General features: G+C 42.0%; 5 protein-coding genes across 8 annotated transcripts; 1 reads left to right on the forward strand and 4 right to left on the reverse strand.

Annotated features, from left to right (window-relative positions):
- Positions 1-847: 847 nt before the first annotated feature.
- LOC129586723 (thymidine phosphorylase-like) lies at positions 848-4,270 on the reverse strand. The gene is made up of 9 exons (XM_055480086.1): positions 3,960-4,270; positions 3,246-3,448; positions 2,971-3,069; positions 2,579-2,708; positions 2,255-2,373; positions 1,905-2,067; positions 1,595-1,819; positions 1,354-1,494; positions 848-1,204 (listed from the first exon to the last, which is right to left on the reverse strand). Exons 1-9 carry the CDS (start codon positions 4,087-4,089, stop codon positions 1,071-1,073), a joined length of 1,344 nt encoding a protein of 447 aa, XP_055336061.1. The 5' UTR covers positions 4,090-4,270; the 3' UTR covers positions 848-1,070.
- An 800-nt stretch (positions 4,271-5,070) lies between these two features.
- On the forward strand, positions 5,071-8,932 carry LOC129586721 (U3 small nucleolar RNA-associated protein 14 homolog A-like). The gene is made up of 4 exons (XM_055480084.1): positions 5,071-5,821; positions 6,434-7,082; positions 7,363-7,860; positions 8,175-8,932. Exons 1-4 carry the CDS (start codon positions 5,417-5,419, stop codon positions 8,711-8,713), a joined length of 2,091 nt encoding a protein of 696 aa, XP_055336059.1. The 5' UTR covers positions 5,071-5,416; the 3' UTR covers positions 8,714-8,932.
- A 484-nt stretch (positions 8,933-9,416) lies between these two features.
- LOC129586725 (transmembrane emp24 domain-containing protein-like) lies at positions 9,417-11,367 on the reverse strand. 2 transcript variants are annotated; one of them, XM_055480088.1, is made up of 2 exons: positions 10,977-11,367; positions 9,417-10,036 (listed from the first exon to the last, which is right to left on the reverse strand). In XM_055480088.1, exons 1-2 carry the CDS (start codon positions 11,169-11,171, stop codon positions 9,602-9,604), a joined length of 630 nt encoding a protein of 209 aa, XP_055336063.1. In that variant the 5' UTR covers positions 11,172-11,367; the 3' UTR covers positions 9,417-9,601. The 2 variants fall into 2 exon arrangements, with proteins under 2 accessions (XP_055336063.1, XP_055336064.1); XM_055480089.1 differs by lacking the exon at positions 10,977-11,367 and adding an exon at positions 10,332-10,628.
- A 415-nt stretch (positions 11,368-11,782) lies between these two features.
- Positions 11,783-13,619, reverse strand: LOC129586859 (WSC domain-containing protein 1-like). The gene is made up of 5 exons (XM_055480324.1): positions 13,400-13,619; positions 12,983-13,233; positions 12,652-12,819; positions 12,383-12,574; positions 11,783-12,165 (listed from the first exon to the last, which is right to left on the reverse strand). Exons 2-5 carry the CDS (start codon positions 13,230-13,232, stop codon positions 11,783-11,785), a joined length of 993 nt encoding a protein of 330 aa, XP_055336299.1. The 5' UTR covers position 13,233; positions 13,400-13,619.
- Positions 13,620-13,901: 282 nt separating this feature from the next.
- Positions 13,902-20,129, reverse strand: LOC129586718 (protein sneaky-like). 3 transcript variants are annotated; one of them, XM_055480076.1, is made up of 15 exons: positions 19,401-20,129; positions 19,009-19,277; positions 18,793-18,895; positions 18,481-18,645; positions 18,190-18,411; positions 17,627-18,093; positions 17,305-17,572; positions 17,047-17,184; positions 16,748-16,875; positions 16,180-16,200; positions 16,101-16,124; positions 15,639-15,861; positions 15,298-15,557; positions 14,924-15,223; positions 13,902-14,531 (listed from the first exon to the last, which is right to left on the reverse strand). In XM_055480076.1, the coding sequence occupies exons 1-15, from the start codon at positions 19,477-19,479 to the stop codon at positions 14,436-14,438; spliced, it is 2,763 nt and encodes a 920-aa protein (XP_055336051.1). In that variant the 5' UTR covers positions 19,480-20,129; the 3' UTR covers positions 13,902-14,435. The 3 variants fall into 3 exon arrangements, with proteins under 3 accessions (XP_055336051.1, XP_055336050.1, XP_055336052.1); XM_055480075.1 differs by adding an exon at positions 16,349-16,503 and having other exon boundaries at positions 16,101-16,200; XM_055480077.1 differs by lacking the exons at positions 19,009-19,277; positions 19,401-20,129 and adding an exon at positions 16,349-16,503 and having other exon boundaries at positions 16,101-16,200; positions 18,481-18,519; positions 18,581-18,645; positions 18,793-18,840.
- Between the last annotated feature and the right edge of the window lie 230 nt (positions 20,130-20,359).

Raw genomic sequence — 20,359 nt, forward strand, 5'->3', positions numbered from 1 at the left:
CAATTTATTCAATATTCAGTATACTGTACTTATAGTAATACTGTATTCCTTTTTACATGGCCGTTAATTTTAGGTCACTTCTATGCGCCCCAAAATTTTAGGGCGCATAGTTAATTTGCTGTGCGCCCCAAAATTTTCGGTCAAAATAGAAAAGCCAGTAATTCAAAACGTTACAGAACGTTAAAACATGGTATCAGCGCATGCATATTTCCTATTTAATCTGTCACAAACTAAGAAAACTGCAACGTTCCGTGACTATTGATTGCATTTACGAACTTTATTGATGGGGTACTTGTATTCCTTAATTTTGGTGAACATAGCCGACAAATAGTTTTCTTTTTTTTCCATCAGGCAATCTCTACGTTAAAATTTTGAAGTGTGTAATTTATACTTTTACAGCCTGAATACGAAATGTACCAATACAAGTCTGGTAAACCGTAAATCTGACTGATCTGTAAATCAGCGGGGTACATATAGATATGTACTGTACTCGTACACATATTATACGAAAAATGCATTAGATTTCGCGGACAACTCAAAAACAGTGAAAAAGGTTCTAAAAACAGATAGCGAACGTAGAATTCATTTTCCCGTTAAAAGAAAGTAATAAAAACGGTAAAAACTGAAATACAAAATTTCTAACTGCAATTTTTTGGGCGCATAGCAAATTGACTATGCGCCCTAAAATTTTGGGGCGCATAGCACTTTCGTTAATTTTATAACCTTATCACAATTTTTTTCGTTTCGTTTCAAGTTGTTCCTTACCTCGGTAATACTCGTAATTAATACTAGCGATATTAATCAGTGATCACAGTACTTCAAGTAATGGACATTCGTTCAATCATAGTGAAACAGGTTTGAGATATATTATCTCCTTAACCGATGTGTAATTTTAATTAGCACGATACACAAGTTAGAGTACCGATCTAATAAAACTGTTCCAGACAGTGTGCCAATGCAAACAAACGTAACATAATCATGGGATTTAAAAGATTTAACCGAGTTTGATTAATATTGTGAGTGTACAATCACCAGTGCTCTAACGTCCGCATTCGAGTTTCACTTCAAAGTCAACATATTAAGTCCACCAGAACGTCCTGCTTGATAAACGGCGTGGTAGTGACTGTGATGGAGGTCTGCAATCTGGTTACGTGATCCTTCCTCATTTGCTCCCCGCTGTGATGGACACGAATCCAGGGCTGACCTGGACAGAAGAAAACCAATCCATCACAGAACTTGTGGAAACAGTTATCGTACATTACGAAATGCCGAAAAGCAATGCCCACAAACTGGTGGTAAAAGCATGAAGTTTTTAACATATAAATACATAGAAACAGCCTTCTAAGCACTTGCCGGCTTTAATAGCGTCTCCAGTAGTCACTAACAGCTCCAAGCCAACTGTGTAATCGATCGCTTCCCCAAGTTTACTCCGTCCGGCACCCAATTCCCCCGAAACATAAGCGAGCTCCAATCCGTCAATGTCCTGAACCACACCTACGGTCAGAAATCTCTGACATCAAAATACTGGGGGTTGCAATCATAGGTCATTTTTTTTAATATGAACAAGACATTATCATTAATGCGCAATTTTTACCTTCGGGTCCAGCATAAGGCAGCTCAGTGCAGTGCTTAGCAGTTGGAAGATGCGGATAACCTTTACTGAAACAGAGCTCTTTGGCAATGGTCTCCTCAACTCCTTGCGCTACTAATAATGCGTAGAATTTCTGTAAAGCCGCGCCATTCTTTAGGACTTCCCGCATCCGCTTTTCGCCTTCCGGCCGGTCAGTAACGACTCCCGCCAAATGGAGCAGAATTCCACCTAGCAGAAAATACGTCTTGACAATAAATAAGCAGAAAAAATAGTTTTAACCATGATTACACAGGAAGATCTTCCTTTAATTTACCTTGCATAACCGTCAAGTCAATAACATCACTTGGTCCACCACCTCGCAAAACATCCAACGTTTCTCTAATTTCCAGCGCATTCCCGATTGTTTTTCCCATGGGAGCGTCCATACGAGTAATGGCTACTGCCGTTCGAATTCCAAGTTCTTTCCCTACAGCAACCTGAAAAGAGCAAAGAAATTAAATAAGTATTGAGCCGTGAACGTAACGTTCACGTATACATGCAAAACGACGAAATTTAAGTAGTATTAGACTACTACTTATTAAGTAGTATTTAAGTAGTATTATCTATAGAAGTATCAGTTATTTTTCCCTTGCCGTTACCGGTAAAGGTAGCGTCGGTACATACCATTGCATTCGCTAATGCTCGCGCCGACTCTTCAGTTTTCATGAATGCTGCACGTCCACATTTCAAATCCAACAGCAAGCAGGAAAGATTTTCCGCCGCCTTTTTCGAAAGGATCGAGGCTGACAAAAACACATTGTACATGTACTACACTTTCGATTGTGAAGTACTTACCATTAAAACCAACGGCACATTAATGAATCTGATACAATTCTACTGGGTAGGGTAGTACACAGCTAAGGAGTGATTTTTCATTGTTTAAATATTTTAATTATGAAGTGGTCGGTCGCAGTGATCGATCATATTACTAAATCGTTATTAATTTACCAGTAATTAGTGGTATACAGTCGACGGTGTTGGTTACATCACGGGAAGCATAAAGGATCTTATCTGCCGGAACGATTTTATCATTCTGCGCCATGATAAAACAACCCACGTGCTCGATGGCGGCTTTTGCCTAGTAAAATGTGGAAGGTTTCCATAAATCATCGGGCAGATCAATCGACTTACACCTGCGCTAAACCTTAAATTTAATCTGGACGACAGTTGCTCTCTAAATTGCTACAAATTTCCTGGAATAGAGCTCCACATATGGCAGAGCAACGGTAAAAAGGAATATGCATATATTTTTGTAAGCGCCGGTAATGAATTAAAAACAAATATAAACACGCAGTTACAGGACGAGGGTGTGTTATCGCATCGTGTTACTGGCAACTCACGGCTTCTTCGGGCAACACAACTTGGAATCCGGGAATTGCTTCCATTTTATCGACGGTGCCACCTGTAAATCCCAGGCCTCGACCAGAAATCATAGGGATCTAGACAAATACTGAGTACTTACTAAAACTGGTTTGCATGTAGTTAAGTAGCATTAAATATCTCCAGTATAGGTTTAGTTTTGATTTAGCCACTACAAAGCCGCGATTAAATACCGTGTACGTCCATTATATATAATTGTGAGTATTTTTATTTAATTTTACCGGCAAACGTCTACCTTAACGCCGCAAGCTGCTAATGCCGGTGCGAGAATGGGGCTGATCTTATCCCCAACTCCTCCGGTGCTGTGCTTGTCGACCATCAGAGGTGCCAGGTGTGTCGGCCACTGAAAGACGTCCCCGGAGCTCAGCATTGCCCTGGTCAAGTTGGCTGTTTCCAGGTGGTTCAAACCGCGCATGTACATGGCCATCAACATGGCTCCTACGCGAATAAAACGCTCGATTGTATAATATTATTTGTAAAATAGTATCTGCAGTAAAAAAAGATGTAGTAATTCAACGATATCCTAACGTGATGACTACACAATCTCTTAATCGGAAGACAGAAAAATTTTCAACCTTTAGAATTTAAATCTTACCGAATTTATGCGCATACTTCTATCGACGGTACCGGCTTGCGTCATGCTAGTAAATCGGTATAATACTGAGATAGGCTGGAGCAGATAATGTATCTAACTTAATTGTAGGTACAAGTAGGTATATATTTATATTTAGTCGTGCAGTGATTAATCATTCGCACAGCTCAATTATTTGTTTTGTCGAGCGAAAGAGGTTTGAAAAATTTCCTATACAGTATAAGGCGTTATTTTTGGTAGACAATAAAAAAATTGTTAGGCAGTTTTAATCATGCAAAACTGTGTTGGTATTGTGAAACAGAAATTCGAAAGCCGGGAAGTTTTCAAGGCAGAAGCTTAGCGCTACCTTTTGCGTACCTATTTGCACGGGCTGTGCAGTGCCATTTGTGACCGATTGAATAAAGAAGGCGATTTCTTCCGGTGACAAAGCGCCGCCATCCCGTTTATTAGCGATAATATTCGGAATCCGAAACGTGCTAGCGACCATGATGGATGCGAGGAATAATCAGTCTGGACGGTGTAACGCTAAGATTGACAAGGCAGAGGACAGGAAGGCCTGGTGGTAGTGAGTCTGGTGTTGACGCCGCGGCAACAGAGCAACTGGTCAGCGCAGTGCCTTGAGAACCGTAAGAGAGTATCGGGGTGTGAGACGTATAAATGCTCGAATACCACCTATAAATGCACTGTAGGCCGAAACAGATATTATCGCCGTACCATATTTAATGTTTAGAATTAACCACATGGGCAGATTTTATCGCGTTCTGAGAAAGTAAATTAACTTGTACTAAGTATAGTATCAAATACAGATGGAAGCCGCTGATACACCCAACCTTCAGCAAAAGTGGGTGGTAACAATGTTTCTACTTGCATTACATAATATATATAAATGCAAAATAAAATTTTACATTTTACTACAGTATGATTTTCTACAACAGAAATACAAAGCTTCCAAGATCACAATTCACACGAACTGAAATAAGCGATGGTTTCATTAATTTCGATAATCCGGCATTACAGCATAATATATATACCTAGGTACTGTCTTGGACATAGAAGGTCCTTAATTACATCTATGGAACGTTTTTTACCCCAAAGCAATAACACCCGTTACTCACATTATTATCCTTATAATTATATTATAAAATAGTCAATATACGTACAACAGCTGAAAATGCATAGGATCGAATTTACCGCTCCAAAAGTCGTAATTATGATTTCCGGTTTGCAACTTTGCATAGATCGTGAAAATTGTAATGAATTACAGGAAGGGATAACCTAAAAGTTGATGAACAATAATATTGAAATACAGAGTAAGCACAGCAAACCTCCGACTTACATTCCTTGATTTACGTACAAAATTCTCCAAAAGCCGGCATTAAATCGCAAAGTGTGGCTAGACACTGACTTCCGGTCCAAACCCGAGGGCTCGGCACGTGACACCACCAAGAGTAAACCTACAAAAGAAAAAATCATGAAAAAATAAAATGGTTGACTTTATGTTTCTGACTATCAGCCATCCTTTTAAAATCTTATTGCTTATAACATAAACAAGTTTTGAAAAACAATTCCAAGTTTAAGAATAGCTGGATTTCGTCTGCTTTTCGGCAGATCGGACTGGATTTCGCCATGAATTGCTAGTACAGCTTTTAGTTATAACTTGGGTACCCAGTGCACTGGTACAGTACCGACTTGTCACTTGTGAGTAGACTGTTGCTGGTTGCACCATATTTTCGTGGTGGCCAACTTGATAATCTATCGACGCCTCACAAGTCACAGGATCATTCTGAGACACTCGACGGCACTTTCTGGTTATCATGGCGTCTTTATTAGTGCCCATCCATCTGGATGAGACCGATGACAACTCCGCGGCGTATGATTCGGACGAGGAACCTGACAAGGGTTCGCCAGCGCAGCTGAAAGGCCGCCAGGCCACGAAACACGATAAGCTGATCAAGTCCATTTCCCGACTGGATAAAGCACCAGTATCTTTGCGGAAAATTGAGCGCACGGAAGCGGCGGCGGTGATCAGCGACCAGAACCTGTCGGGCTCTTCGCTGCGCAGCGTTTCCATCGGCGCTCTCCTCAAAAAGTCCGATCGCTCGGCGGCGGATGAGGCTGTCAAGAAGAAACTGCAGAAAACGAAACAATCCCAGCTTCTCTCGGAACCGCTGAAACGGCATGAGGCAGTGAAAATCGAAAGGGCCGTCAACTACACGGAGGTAAAGCATATTTGGCCATTTGATATCTGAAAAGTGAAAAATATTATATAAAGTGCTAAACTTGAAAACTGTAAAGCGTATTAAATTACTCTGTATTAATTATTTTTCAACAGTCACTCGTAAAGTTTGGAGTAGCTCCTGTTGTTTGAGTTCTGTTTCAACACTGCACTGCACTGCAGTTATTATGCAGTAAGCTGTAGGTAGCATGTACATAAGTAAGCTTTTTGATAATTCGTAGTAAGTACCATAACTTATGGTTGGATCATTATAGTACTGTAATGTTTGAAATTGTTGATTTTTGACGTCGAAGTTGACCGAAAAATAACGGTACTGCGAAACACGGACTGTTACTAAACAGTAAATATTAATAATTTATAAAGCATAGAATAAATACTGTACAATACATGCACTTTTGCGTACTGTACCATTTAATAAATTGCGATAAACGTCATTCCTTAATTTTCATTTAGCTAATTACAAAAGTACTAGAGTAGTATTTACTATTTACTTGCAATTTAATTATCGTGTACCGTCTACTTTCTCTTTTGCGGGCTTTTAATTGGATATTTTTGTTGCTTGCATTACAGAAATACAAACGTTTTTTGTATTTAGGTTTCGAAAGATTTGGGGAAATGGGACAAAATCGTCAAGAACAACCGCACGGCGGAAGGCGTGGTATTCCCATTAAACACCACCGCCATCATCCCGCAAACAGCATCGGAATTCGTCGTCCGCGATCACACGAAGACCCCCTTGGAAGAGCAGATCGAAGCCTTACTGGGCACTAGCAAAAACAACCTGACCAAGTCCACCGTCCTGACGGAAGCCGAGCGGGAGGCGTTGCAGGCCATGAGTCTGCAGGAGGCGGAAATGCGCCGGCAGGAACTGCAGAAGCACCGCGCCCTCCTCTCCTACAAGGAGCAGAAGGCCCGCTGGCAGTCTAAAATAAAAAGTAAAGGCTATCATCGCCATCTGCGCCGGGCCAAGCGCAAGGTGGAGGAGAGGGAGTTTGAGGAGTTGAAGACGACGAATCCCGCGGCGGCGGCCGAGAAGCTGCTGCTGCTGGATAAGAAGCGACTGCAGGAGCGATTGACGCTGAAGCATCGCGGAACCGGCAAGTGGGCCAAGTACATGCAGCAGCGCGCGAAAACGGATAAGGATGCCCGGGAAGCGCTGCAGGAGCAGTTGCGGCTGAGTCGCGCCATCACCGAGAAGATTGCTGTGGATGATGAAGATGACGAAAGCGACGTGGAAGACATAGGTGTGTTGTAAATAACGAATTATTGTTATACGCTTTAATACATGCATCGATTTTAAGGCGTATAATATTGATTCGTTATTTACAACATACTGCGAATTAACTAACATGCGGTGAATACCTTCTGCGCTAGGAAATGCCTGTATTTGTCTGCGTTATCCCGGAAAAATCATGGCTGAATTAATAATTAATTTGTGTGCTTTATTTCCTGCAGTTTTAATTATTTGGCACAGTTGTATACTTTTTGATATACGTTTGATGAGAACAGTTTCGTTGCTTTTAGAACCGGAAGATAAGGAAACCCAAGCCATTTTGGATGAGGAAGCAGCAGAAAACCCTTGGATGAGTGCCACACTGGGCTCAGCATGGGAAGATAACGATTTGGAGCAGGGTTTCGCTGACGCCCAAGGGACAGAAGACCGCAATGCAAGGCAGCCCAAGCCGGCCGTTCCGCCCGTGAAAGCATCTCCGGCCCACCCCGTGTCGACACGGGGATCTCGAAAACGAGGTGGTTCTCCCGAGAAAGATGATGATGATGTTGTGGAGTTAAGTGGAGGCGGGGAACTGGTTAGCGATACCCGCAATACGGCGACGCCCAATCCGAGTGGAGTGTCGGCGATGTCGGATACATCCGCTACGGACTTCGATGTAGATCCTTCGAAGTTACTACTGGCATCGAACGCCAAGGTGCGAAAGACCGTGATTCCTATGGCGGAAGATGAGGAAGTCGATGAGGTGGAGCTGGAAGAAAATGACGCACAGCGCGATATTATCGCCGAAGGTAAGATTTCTCTTAAATTATTAACTGACTTTTATTTTGCATTTTGTTTTTAATTATTTCGAATTTATTGAATTTGGATTTTATTTTATTGGAAAGTAGGAATTTTATTTCTTTCATGTCATGAGCCACAGAATTTGGGTAGAGATTTGGATGTGTTTTTCGGTGTTTGAATTTTAACTGTGAAGTTGTACGCCGCGCTTGCACTTTTTGTTATCTCGATGGCTTATTGCATATTTGAAGTAATTTTATTGGGTTAGGAGCAATATCAGTTTGTTATATTACTTAACTATTATGGATCTGTATCTACTTGCTAGCTTTTGCGGACGATGATGTTGTGGCGGATTTTTCCAAGAAGAAGAAAGAACTGGAAGACACGGAGAAGGCAAAGGACATTGATCTAACCCTTCCCGGCTGGGGCGAGTGGACCGGTGCGGGGACGAAGGGAATTGATCCTGCCAAGAGGAAACGCTTTACCATCAAAGCACCCAGGGGGCCGCCGCGAAAGGATCGATTTCTACAAAATGTAATGATCAGTGAAAAGCACGATGAGAAACTGGTGCCTCATCAGGTGAAAGAACTGCCATTCCCCTTTCGTACTGTGGAGCAGTTTCACGGTGCTATTCGCATGCCGGTGGGAAAAATGTGGAATACGGAGGCGGCATTCGATGAAATGACCAAACCAAAATTTACTACGAAAATGGGCGGCTTTATAAAACCGATGCCGGTTCACGTGGCATCCAAGAAACGGAAGAGCGGGACTCTGGAAGAGACTGCGAAGGAAGATAGCCTTGCTTTGTCCAAAAGCGAAGTGGTTAGAGCGAAAAAACAAACTGTAAAGAAAAAGAGGAAATGAAGCAGTTTTATTGATGATATTAAATATCATTAAAAATTTTTAAATGTTGAAGCTGTTGTTGGTGCTTTACCAGTAAATGTAACTGTTTGAAGCTGTTAAACAGTTGCTCGTGTTTATCAGATTCTTATTTTATTTGGGTGCTGTCAGGCTTGAAAAAAATAATATGAAATTTCGCATTGAATAGTAAAGACCAGCACTGCTTTCCAGGCATGCGGCATGCTTAAAACTTAGTAAGAACAGATAAAATGCTGCGATTTTTGCGTAAACTGGATGCAGATCGCCTTAAAAGTACATGAACCGGAAGTTGACTTTCATAAGCTGTTTGCCTAGCTAAATTCGGTGCTTGGAATAAATCGCTTCCGAAGTTGGATACGGGATTCGCCGCAGCGAATTTCTGCGATACATCACACATGAATGATAAAAGCACGACTATTAAGATTTTGCGGAGCACTACTTTTGCCATCGCACTTCGAGAAACGAATAGAACAGCAAGAAAATATATCGCTCACAGAAAGCAACTTATTATTATTTAGGTTAAAACTACAAAAAACCTTCCGCTCTGGTCCAAACTAAATCAGCTGGTAATACACTATACACTGTATACAGTACATCGAAAATATCTCTAGTTCAGCGAAAACGAGTTAATTATTTAGTGCTTTTGCTTGAAGTTTTCCAAGAATTTACAGTCAGACAAATAAGTTGCTACGCATCGAGTTTTTAATTCCAATTCCATCCAAACTATTAAAGCATCTTTCAAAAACTCCTGATCAGCCGTATCAAGCGAAAACCATCAGCTAATCTCCGGTTGTTCACAACCAACAAATCCCGACGAGGAAAAAATAAAAAGAAACATTGCTCGTGAGAAAACAGATCGTCCATTGCTGCTGTTCAAACCACCCGTCTAACTTCGAAGAATCGCTTCAAATAATACACCTGTCCGACGGTCATGGCCACAATAATCAGCGCCTCGAAGAAGGCCCACATGACCACGCGCGAGTTGGTGCTCTCGTTGATCTGGGAATGGATGCGGGCGCGGACGTTCATGTAGTCCTGCTCGTGCTTGACCGTCGTCAGCGCCGCCGACAGATCCCGCACCATACCCTCCAGCTTCTCGTGCTCCTGGTTCTGCTGCTCGGGCGACGGCTTGGCCGTGGAGGGCGCGTCGCCCACGTCGATGCTGAACATGACGGTCTTGGTCGTCAGCGTGGACATCTTGTTGCTGAAGCAGTACTGGTAGGGGCCGTCCATGTGCGTGGCGAAGGTGTACTTGCCGTTGGATTCCCGCTCACCGGAGTAGATCACTTTCCCGTCTGGACCACTAATCTGCACAAGCACAACAGGGTTCAGCAGATGTGAGTAGCAGTAGTTTTTTGAATACTTATGTATTCATGAAACGTGATCATACGGCATAAATTTGGCTGCATCTCACATGGCCATAATATCACAACAAGTCTAACAAGAAGTGGTAGACGCACTAAGATTCGACAGACACTTCGCAAGAGAGACACCACACACACAGTCATCGCGCACTACAGCGCAGCGTGCTTACTATATGGATACGTTATACGAGGACCCCAGAGATACAAATAGTGCTATTATTAGCACTATTATTATTCACCATTTGTGATTTGCAAGACGAAAAACTTTTTTGTAGGCCGTAAGAGACCTACTGTACGAGTACTGAAATTTCGAATAAGGCCACGTAGTGGATACACTATCTAACTCCAGTGTCTATGTAGTATCAGCTCCCAAGTCACAAAACCTTATCAAATTTCAATGTAAAATTGTACGGGAAAGACTAACTATAACAAATCTAAAACCCAAACCCACTAAAATAATTAGCAACTGCAGTTCAACAAATTCAAAAAATCCCCAAAAAATATTCTCGCGAACGGTTTGCATTCACTGTGTGGCAAGTTGGCAACACTCAGAAGGCTGTTTCCCAGTTGCGTCAAAGGACTTGGCTAATCGCTAAACAGCCAGTGAGCCGTGCAACTGTGAAATTTCCAAATGCGCTAACAAGCAAATTACGTATTAATAACTTACTTTTTATTAGTCTATTCCTGCGTTTCCAAAAGTCAAGCAATTATCGAAATTACAAGAATATAGATACACAACTTAACTGAAACAAAAAATTGTTCCCGTTATCAGCTATTGGATTTTACCATTAACCCATGATTCCTACAGCAAGCAAAATAATGAAAAAGCCAACCGTTCTGAAGTTTGACAAGTGACATGACAATTGACAAGTAACAAGTTGTACCTGAACATCAATATCCATAAAGCCTCCCTCGACAACTTCAAACGTTAAACCCACTTTGATCCCGGCCTTGACGCGATCAAAAAAGCATTCTGAGCTGTCTGGCTCAATATTTATAAAAAATGCATGGCAAGCTCGAAATATTCCTAACAAGCACAGGCAAGACCATATCCAAGAACCCAGAAGCGCACTCCGCATTTTGGAGGAGATTTCGCGAGTGCCCCTAGTAAATTAAGCAGAATCCGACGAACGTGCAGATTCGATCCCGACCATGTATGATCAATAAATTTTTACCATGAAAATAAAACGATGAAATAGCTCCGTGACTCTATGAAATATAATAATAAGTTAATACTAATAAAATTTGCTATTAAATCGTGAAATTTAAATGTGTGTGCGCTGTAAAATAAACAATTCCGGTAGACACGTCACGATTCATTCACGTAGACGTGTAGCTGCGGTAATCGTCGGCCTGGGTGGTTGCCAATTCTGCAATGCTGCACTTGACCGGAAGTGCTTTTTAAGTTTTCAACACACACTTTTAGCAAATATCCTACACATCCCGCACATTCCGATGCCTTTTTTCGCGGTGAATAACTGGTATTACCAGTTTGTGCTTTGTTACAGTAGTTCTAGTAATTCCGGAAAAAAATTTTCACTGTGGCCGGGTTCAGCCTGCGGTCGCGGGGTAAAGCGCAGACGCTTCTTGCTATAATCGTATATCTCCTCACATCTATATTAAAATAAGTTGGAATTTACTATTTTGTTTGCAGAAAATTTAATTTATTCAAGCCGCTCACATCAGGTTGTCACTTAATATTACCAAGATCATCGTAATTAGGAAAATTCGATATTCCAGCTCGCCAAAATGTTTCTTTAACAGACTTAGTAATAACACTGATTACAGTCAGTTCGTTATCCGGAAAAATTTTGGTCAGACTTGTTCCGGTTGATGTAACCGCATCGTGCCTTCGCTTCACTGGACCTTGTGAATTTTTCATCACGCAGCGTATCCTGTTATGATTTGTTCGGACATGAAGAAATTCGGCAATACGATGCAACTGATGTTCCAGCTTTCCCGGTGGCAGTAGATCTTCGTAGAAAATCACCAGTAACCGCTCAGCCGTTCGCAGCGCACCGAGCGAGTTGTCTACCCATGACCACATCCATTCCCGGATTGTATTGCGGAAACCTGTAAGTGTAATTAGGAATGTACGCTTCAGGAACAAGACTTGAATAAATAAGAATTTGTGTAACTCTTTTTAGGTTAATTTCAACAATACCTCTAATTATTATCTTCTTATCGAAGAATTATAAATATGCAATAATGCTTTTGATTCCCAGCTCTACTGTTTTTAATTAATAATTTTTCGTTACATGCGTATACTATATAAATATATGGTACGTACGTTTTGTTGCAAAGCTGTCGAATGTGGTGTGTCCGGTTTGATTTCGCGTGAGCAGACGGTGGAATTCTGCCGGTATGGCATGGAAGGGATTACGAATAAGGAGAATCAGTGCTGTCGCATTTAATAGTTGCAACGAGTGTGTCTTATACACAATGGCGCCCTGTCGAACTTGGCTGTCTTCACACTGAAACCCTAATCCCATTAAGGTAAATAAGATATTATTTTTTTAGGAATCTGTATAAACACACACAGTACGGCACCGCTCTTACCGGCCCTTTTTACGGTTGGATCGGAGTAGACGCTACCGGTGCAAATACCGGTAAGCCGTTCTATTAACCAGCGCAGCCAGGTGTTGCCGCTGCCGGGTGAACTGAGCAGTGCAATGGTCGGCAGAGATATAGTGCCGTTGTACCGAACGGAGGTTCCACATGCTGCTTCTGCAAATGCAAAGTGTAACGTATTGTATGCATAATAATTACTGATAGTATTTCTAACGTGAAAAACAATATGTAGGCATGTTTTGTAAAAACAACTGTTAAGTAGTGCTAGTTAATACACATACATACTTTTTCTACACTGTGCAATATTTCGAAAGTTTACCGGTAGCATCGATGAGGTAGAGTTTGTTTGGGCCAAAATATCCTTTGTCTTCTTTTTGTCCTAATATGACGGTCTCAGACAATAATGGCAAGCATCTATGGTGAAAATTCGCCGGCCTGCAGAATCTTCCTTTTGGATAAACTTCTTTGTTATTCAAGAAGCATACTAACGAAACCCAGAATATAGTTGCGAGGAAGATACAAAAACTTTTAGCCGCTTCCGTTTTGACAGCCGCGAAGTAAACGTGCATTCTGTATAATAAGATAACAGTTATTCTTATAATCCATCGTTTTTCATGTGCTTGCAACCCATGTTTACCATGAAATTAGGACCAAAAACTCTCACAGGGTATTTCAAGCTTATGATTTCACAAAACAATTACGCTCGCTAAACTGCAGCATATATGGATTACAGCACCTTAAGCTTTAAAACGAAGGAACTGTTCACGTATTTTACAGAACATTGGTCATTAGCGAGAGTACTCAGCACTTTCAGTACTCTCACTTTTCTGCACTCAACGAAAGCGTATCAATGATCAGGATATTGTGCAGCCGATGCCGATATCAGCTTTAAAGCAAGTGTCGTTTTAAGTTGAAACCTTTGCCTTGCTATTCACTTGCCAGAGCAAAAAACGACAGTACAGCGCTCCGACACGCTTTGCGGCACTTTTTAACAACTACGCCTTTTTAACAATCAAGTGTGCACAATACACACATTTCATACACTCAATACATACATGCACTCATTTGTGTGTTTGCTTTTAAATTACTTCAATAATTATTAGTTTCGCTGTATACAGAGAATCTCACTTGTCAGTAACGATAAACGGAAAGGAAACACAGTTATACTAATAGTGCCGACAATCTGCACATGCGCTGGTATCAAGGCACAGCAAATACACTGCCGGTACAGTACTGTGTTATTGTGCAGTTCCCAGCCGGTATCGATCCGATCCGATCTCCATGCTTCCCTATGAAACTGCTGCACACTGCAGAGTAGCTTCCGGTCGGCAGCTAGATCTGATTTGGGAAACTCGGAAACGTCGTAACTGCTGGAAGCAAATATAATTCATGATGCAATCATCCATGGCGCGTGCAGGTATTAAGTCAAGATTAGATTTTGATTTGACTCAGTTTTGTACCGCGCACAATTTCATTTCATCCTGATGGTACTATATACCGCACTAATACTCACAAAGTCCCAATTCTACATCAATTACGAATGCAGCAACGTCTTTCTGGCTTGTGAGGCTCAACGTATCGTCATGATATTGATAAATACTGACTAATAAGAAACAGGAATTTGCTATATCCGTCCATTGAGTTTTTTTTTATCCGCTGTATTTGTGAACTGCATATCATCACTTGTTGAAGCTTGGCACAGCCCGCCTGCCCGCGTTATAAAGGAAGCGCCACGCTTCTACAATTATGCGCATGTGCACTTCACGCATTGATTAATCGTTATCCTTTCCGGCTTTGTCTAATTCATATTCTCCTTCCGATAAGCTGGACTCGTCTTCTCGCTCTGGAACGCAGCCATAACAATGGCCCTGCATAACAAGGACAACGTTGTTGTATGCCCGGGCGCTAGGCTACTAGTTACTCAACATTCTCATTGTCAGTGTTAATCCAAAGTACCCGGTTGTACCGTAACGCAAAGCAGCTAAAGGCATTTTGTAATTCCTTATAAATTTACTCTGCCAGTTTGCGTTTTCAGTAACCCTTGTTCTTATTTCATTATCAAAATGCGAAAAAATACAGAATTACAATAAAAATAAAATCTGGCTAACCTAAAAGACCTATCTAGGGTAGGTTTCTCAAATATGTGTGAGTGAGTGTGACTGAACTGTACTAATTAATGACCGTATGGTATAAACATACGTCCTTGTCCGAACTGCAACCAAAAAAGTTCAAAATACGAATTCCGTGCGTATGTACGTACCAGCAGATCATCCCAGCAACTTTGGCAGTATTCAAAACTGCAGCCCGGCGTCGGACAATGATAGAAATCATCGTCTTCCTTTTCCTTACACGCCGTACAGCGCTTCTTGCCTAACTGCAGCCATTTCAACCAGAAGCACAAGTAAGGACACTGTTCCCGCAAAGCCGACAGCATATCATACTGCATCTGCAGATTGCGCTGGCGAGCCAAGCGACGCACATGGTGCCGGATGCTACGAGCGTATCCCGCTCGCTTTTTAAGCGTGTCGTTGTACAGATGGAGAATGCGCTGTTTTTCTCTCTAAGGGACCACCAGTTATACGTTAGAAAGTAGCGTACAGATGCACAACAGTTCTGCTGAGAGATGCTGCGTACTTTGGGATAAAAGAAAGAGCAGATCCAGCTGCGCAGTCGTAAACCGTATGCTTCGAGGTAGATTAGCAGCCATATCACTCCTACCGTGCCAAACACTTTCCAGTAGGCGGATGGTGGTGTCAGGGTAGGATACGGTAAGCATTTCAGATTGTCGAAGGTGCGGTTGATTTCCGTGCGTTCATGGAAACCCTTCAGAATTTTCCGTACCAACTTGGCTAGTACACCGCCGCCTTGGATTTCCAGGCTGATGTCATGGACACCTGTTTGACAAAACAGTCTGGTCCGCTGGCTTTTGACTGGTTTAACAGCAATGGTAAAATTTTCTCAGTGCAAAATGTCACCTTTTTGCGTGTATACGATATAAGAATGCCGAGCCACAATGGAGAGGATTTCATATATCAGCCGATCGAAGAGGAATATAACGCAGAATGTTATGGCGTTGATGGCCAATCGCATCGAGCCTTTGCTGAATTCTTGTTTTTCTTCGGGCAGCAGCTTCCATTTCGTGGATTCAATTAGCACTTTACCTTCCAGCTTTTTCAGCGGAACAAGCGATGGTTTATTCTATAAAATCCGGCAACCAAAGCGATATGCAAACCATGCTGGCCATTTCCTATGATGCATTATTAAATTCTGTTATGTCTGCTTGTTACCGATAGTGAAGATTTCATCAAAAGCGACTAATAAAAGGTCGTTATATCAATATTCATATCATTTCGCAGTTAATTCATAAAAGAATAAAAAACTGTACTCGTATCAGTATTATGTTATGGAGTTTGCAATGAATAAAAACCATGCCTTACCTTGCTGCGCCTTCTTCTTTCAATCTTTCGAAAGTAGTCCGTTATATAGCAGTTATCAAACCGAATGGTACTTAAATACCTGTTTTGATACTGAAAGGCCCTGCAAAAAATCAGCATTATTGTACGCTTTGGTATCAAGCTAGGTTCAGGTTGTCGAGACATACACATATGTATTGTACAGCGTAATCCGCTACTAACGTAAGTGCAAAATTGCTCAATTTCTATTACACGGCGTACAGTGCACTTACGTTATGAAAATCCCAATAAACATAAATGCCAAAATCCTTTGAAACATGGTTATGACGAAATTAAAAAACCGCTGTTTCTTGCTGAATTCGTTTTTTAATCCCTGTTTCATGTCATTAATGTTAACTGCATCGACCTTTCCTGCCTTCGGCTTGATCTAAAAATGTATAAGTTATGACACTTTCGCTAATTAGAACTGCAGTAAAATTTGATCAGCCGCTTGCATGAAAAAACACATCGTGAGAGAGAATATTAAGGTGGGATACGAATCATACGATATATATATACGCCTTTCTAGTATAACAAAGGCACTGTGGCGATTGCAACTAACAATTTTACTGCTTTATTCCATTGCCGGCCATTTTCGAATCACTGCTCTGGGCTGGTTTTCCGCTTATTACCTTGTATTCTAAAGCCACATGCGTGCCCTCTTGTAATTCTTTACCAGCATCATCAGCTTCTCCATAAGCGCCACCAAAGCCTTGGTTAAGGATTTTATTTGAGTCACATTTGATGGGACTGGGGAAAACTGAAAAAGCGACTTGCTTAACAAACCCGGTCTTTAACAGGATCTTTACTGCAGCGCGTGTAACACAGTTTCCGCTTGCCTAAATCTAATTGGTTTTCTCATGGGTCACAAGCAGACTTAGGACTCTCCCAGAGTATTAAAAATAAGGGTATAGCTTAAAGAAATACTCACGTTTGACAATATAGCAAAAGAAATCAAGCTTAGTTGGCCAGCATAAAAGGTATCCAATAACAGGAATGGCTTTTAAACAGTTGTCCCAGGCGTTGGCGAAGCTTTTCTTGCATGTGTCCACGGCCAGACTCCATATATCTGTGAAGCCAAAGCAAATTCTGTATTTTGTATCTGCACTGCCACACAAACTAGACTCTTGGAGATTATTCGAATTTCGTTAAATAACTGGTTATGGGCTCTTTACAGTACCACGTTTACCATTGCACCGGTAGTCCAGTTTCTTGAGATAGCAAGTGTCTATCTTGAAAGCTTTTGATTTTGTTCCACCATCCGCTTTGGCCAGGGCAACAGCATTTTGTTTTTCAATTTGCGTTAGAAAAGCGTTGCGATCCGTCCGCATTTCTGCGTCTAATCGCTGGGCGCGAATCTCCGCCTCCCGGGTTTCCTTTTCGCTTTCCACTTCTTTTCGGACAGGTGACAGTGCACTCCGGATTTTCCGTCCCAAACTATCCATTCGTTTGTCTCCCTGCACCCACAAAATACAGGGCAGGTATATAAGGACAGAAGAAAGGTCACGCACCACAAAGCCTTTGACAATGTTAAAAATGGGCCTCCCAGTAAGCTCAAACCGGGTCAATGTTATGTTGATCATCATCTCCGTCATGCAGGTCACACACCGCACGGACTCCTTGAAATTACTCATCGTGTTCGATACCGGGCCAGTAAGCAGCGCTCCCACAGCCATGGTCATCAACACGCTGCGCCCTGACTTGCCGCAGAAACACGGAAAGATCAGCCAGGCGAGACAACGGATACGGATGGAGCGCGCGTAGCCCAGAGCTAAGGTCGTCACCGTCATGGCGCCGATCATAAACCGGAGAAATGCAGGCAGGTTAAGACGGTCCACTACGGCGTAATAGAAGAGCAGACCTAAGCCAACACCCAGTGGAAATCCTAAAAGGGCTTTGTAAAAGGAATATTCGTCTTGCCGGCTGTAGACCAGAGCGAACAAGGGCGGAAACACTCCATGGAAAAACCGCTTCCACCCTACAATAATGCGTAAATAACCGCTTGTTGTGGTATTTTCAAAGACACTACATATTACCACGACACTGCATTTTTTTCTAATTTGTTTTAACGTACTCAGTGATAATTTCTCCAGCCAGAATGCAATTTTTCCTCCAATCTGTATCATTCCATCGATATCTATGAGTTCGTCTTTGTACCGATAATGCGGGCTGCTTGGGTTGAAGGTTTCTGCCAGTTTTTGACGTTGGGAAATGAATGGCAGGTGCAAGGCCGGATCAATTACCATGATGCTGTTATCGGAGAGTCGGCTTTCAAATCGATCGTCCTCAAGATTAACTTTCAGAAATGGTACGAAAAAAGGAATCATTCAGAATTCGTGTGACTGACTGTTGCATCTGTTCTTACTGTCATGATCCATGTCGCGAAAAGCGCTCAAGCTGTAATCTTCAACAGGAATACCGTGATCAGGCTGAGTAGGATTATGATCTGCATAATTTGCTGGTACCGGCTCAAATTGCTCAGCTTCGACTTCTTGTTCATTGAATGGACTTACAATGTCGCGTGAGCCATCTGAAAATATCAAGCACATGTTTCAAGTCTGTTTCGACGATAAATAACAGCGGTAGCGAATGGCAGTACGGAACAACCACCAAAATAAGCTGCTTGTGCTATTCCATTTTACAAGGTATTTGCTGCCCCATTATATCAGAGATATACCGTAAAAGACATTCTCCATCTCACTTTCACCGGCATCAAATTCAACCGGAACCAAGAATTCATGATCCGTGGTGATGCTGTCATCAGTGATGCTATTGTCAACCTGTGCAGCAACCAAGAATTAACTGAATGCAGCTACTCACATACCCGTACAGTAAAATGAGCTATTTCAATGCAAAGTATAAACTTAAGTGCTCCTGCAAGGCTGGAACCCACCTCGTAACGAGGGCCATCGTAAGGAATGACATCTTGAACATGTCCACCAATACCATCAAGAGGGATATCCCACGGATGCATAGACTGGCCGTCATAATGAGCGCGATTATACTGGTCGTCTGTCGAACCAGTCTCAGAGAGAAGGACTTGGTCATGTTCGACATCCGGATAAGGTGCGAATACATCTCTGTCGTTTACTGAGCCGTAAACTGATGAGCTAGTATCGGTAGAGGAAGATTGTCGCACATCATAGCCTGGCGGTGTTTCGACTATGAAAACAGCAAAAATATTCTGATAAATCGCAAAATTAACTCAAAGAATCAGAGCAGCAAGTATTCTACATAAACAGAAAGCTTCCTAGCAAGGAGTTCGGTTTTAGTAGCAAATCGAACCATCGAGTAGCTGCTCGGGCTCCGGTCCTTCGTGAGCTATCTCCCACGGATCGTAACCTTCCCGGAATGAGTGATCCATAGCGAATGCGGGGATGCATCAAGACGGAAAATGTGAACGTGGGCTCACGGTTTCGATGCCACCGTCGTAAATTCGTGGGCTATTCCTCTGATATTGCACAACAAACCGTGCTGAGAACCGGAGTCGAGAGTTATTAGCAGATTAGCAGGTAGATCTTTCACTGTCAGTGTAGCGCGGATTTCATCTCGATAGATCTTTACAAATGGTGAACTGTTGGGACGCACTGCAACCCAGAGGTCCCAGACACGGCTGCATCGTGATTAACGCCATCAGACAGCGAGTGGACTGCTTTTAGCTACTAGAAACTTCCATGAGCGTAAACTAAGAACAAATACTCCTCTCCAGAGTGCTGAAATAAGCATCCGCCGGTTGAACACAATAATATAAACGTTACAGAAATCTCCTGAACAGCAAGGAATTCGTAACGGCACCAGTTCGAAACCCTTGTAATCGACGATGGCTTTTGGATGATAAAATTAATGACAACAGAGATTCTGAAAACAGTTTTGCAGTTTTAGAGTTTATAGATCAAAATCATAAAACGATTTTCGTCTAGTATGAGTGCAAAATATTTCAGCTATTTTCGTCATACAAATTTTTGTGCGCTAAAGAAAATTGCTGATGTCGCTATAGGCTTGGCAAAAGGGTGACGGAGCAGTGTACTGTACTCATATAGAGCGCGCGCGAAAGCCGCGAACCGCGCAAAAGCCGTACTTCGAAGTATGGTAACACATTTCTGAATGAGTTTCACGTGAGCATAATAATATTAATTTTGTTTACTCAAAAGGTTATTCAAAAATGTGGTACCGTGCGGCTTTTTATTGTTATGTAAGTAACAATTTTGTCTGGTCAACCCTGTACTTTACATACAGATTATCTA

The sequence above is a fragment of the Paramacrobiotus metropolitanus genome, unplaced genomic scaffold, assembly GCF_019649055.1.
Source record: "Paramacrobiotus metropolitanus isolate TYO unplaced genomic scaffold, Prichtersi_v1.0 Parri_scaffold0000022, whole genome shotgun sequence".
NCBI lineage: Eukaryota > Metazoa > Tardigrada > Eutardigrada > Parachela > Macrobiotidae > Paramacrobiotus > Paramacrobiotus metropolitanus.

Excerpts from the sequence above, each read along its gene's own strand:
- LOC129586723 (XM_055480086.1), bottom strand. The coding sequence starts at position 4,089 with ATGGTCGCTAGCACGTTTCGGATTCCGAATATTATCGCTAATAAACGG. Across the intron at positions 2,068-2,254 it reads GAGCATTAGCGAATGCAATG|GTTGCTGTAGGGAAAGAACT; the intron begins GTATGTACCGAC and ends TGCTCTTTTCAG. Across the intron at positions 1,820-1,904 it reads TGACTTGACGGTTATGCAAG|GTGGAATTCTGCTCCATTTG; the intron begins GTAAATTAAAGG and ends ATTTTCTGCTAG.
- LOC129586721 (XM_055480084.1), top strand. The coding sequence starts at position 5,417 with ATGGCGTCTTTATTAGTGCCCATCCATCTGGATGAGACCGATGACAAC. Across the intron at positions 5,822-6,433 it reads GGGCCGTCAACTACACGGAG|GTTTCGAAAGATTTGGGGAA; the intron begins GTAAAGCATATT and ends TTTTGTATTTAG. Across the intron at positions 7,083-7,362 it reads AAGCGACGTGGAAGACATAG|AACCGGAAGATAAGGAAACC; the intron begins GTGTGTTGTAAA and ends CGTTGCTTTTAG.
- LOC129586725 (XM_055480088.1), bottom strand. The coding sequence starts at position 11,171 with ATGCGGAGTGCGCTTCTGGGTTCTTGGATATGGTCTTGCCTGTGCTTG. Across the intron at positions 10,037-10,976 it reads TTATGGATATTGATGTTCAG|ATTAGTGGTCCAGACGGGAA; the intron begins GTACAACTTGTT and ends GTGCTTGTGCAG.
- LOC129586718 (XM_055480075.1), bottom strand. The coding sequence starts at position 19,479 with ATGGATCACTCATTCCGGGAAGGTTACGATCCGTGGGAGATAGCTCAC. Across the intron at positions 19,278-19,400 it reads GCCCGAGCAGCTACTCGATG|TCGAAACACCGCCAGGCTAT; the intron begins GTTCGATTTGCT and ends CTGTTTTCATAG. Across the intron at positions 15,224-15,297 it reads GCTCTTTCTTTTATCCCAAA|AGAGAAAAACAGCGCATTCT; the intron begins GTACGCAGCATC and ends GTGGTCCCTTAG.
- LOC129586859 (XM_055480324.1), bottom strand. The coding sequence starts at position 13,232 with ATGCACGTTTACTTCGCGGCTGTCAAAACGGAAGCGGCTAAAAGTTTT. Across the intron at positions 12,820-12,982 it reads CTACCTCATCGATGCTACCG|AAGCAGCATGTGGAACCTCC; the intron begins GTAAACTTTCGA and ends TTGCATTTGCAG. Across the intron at positions 12,166-12,382 it reads CGACAGCTTTGCAACAAAAC|GTTTCCGCAATACAATCCGG; the intron begins GTACGTACCATA and ends TTACACTTACAG.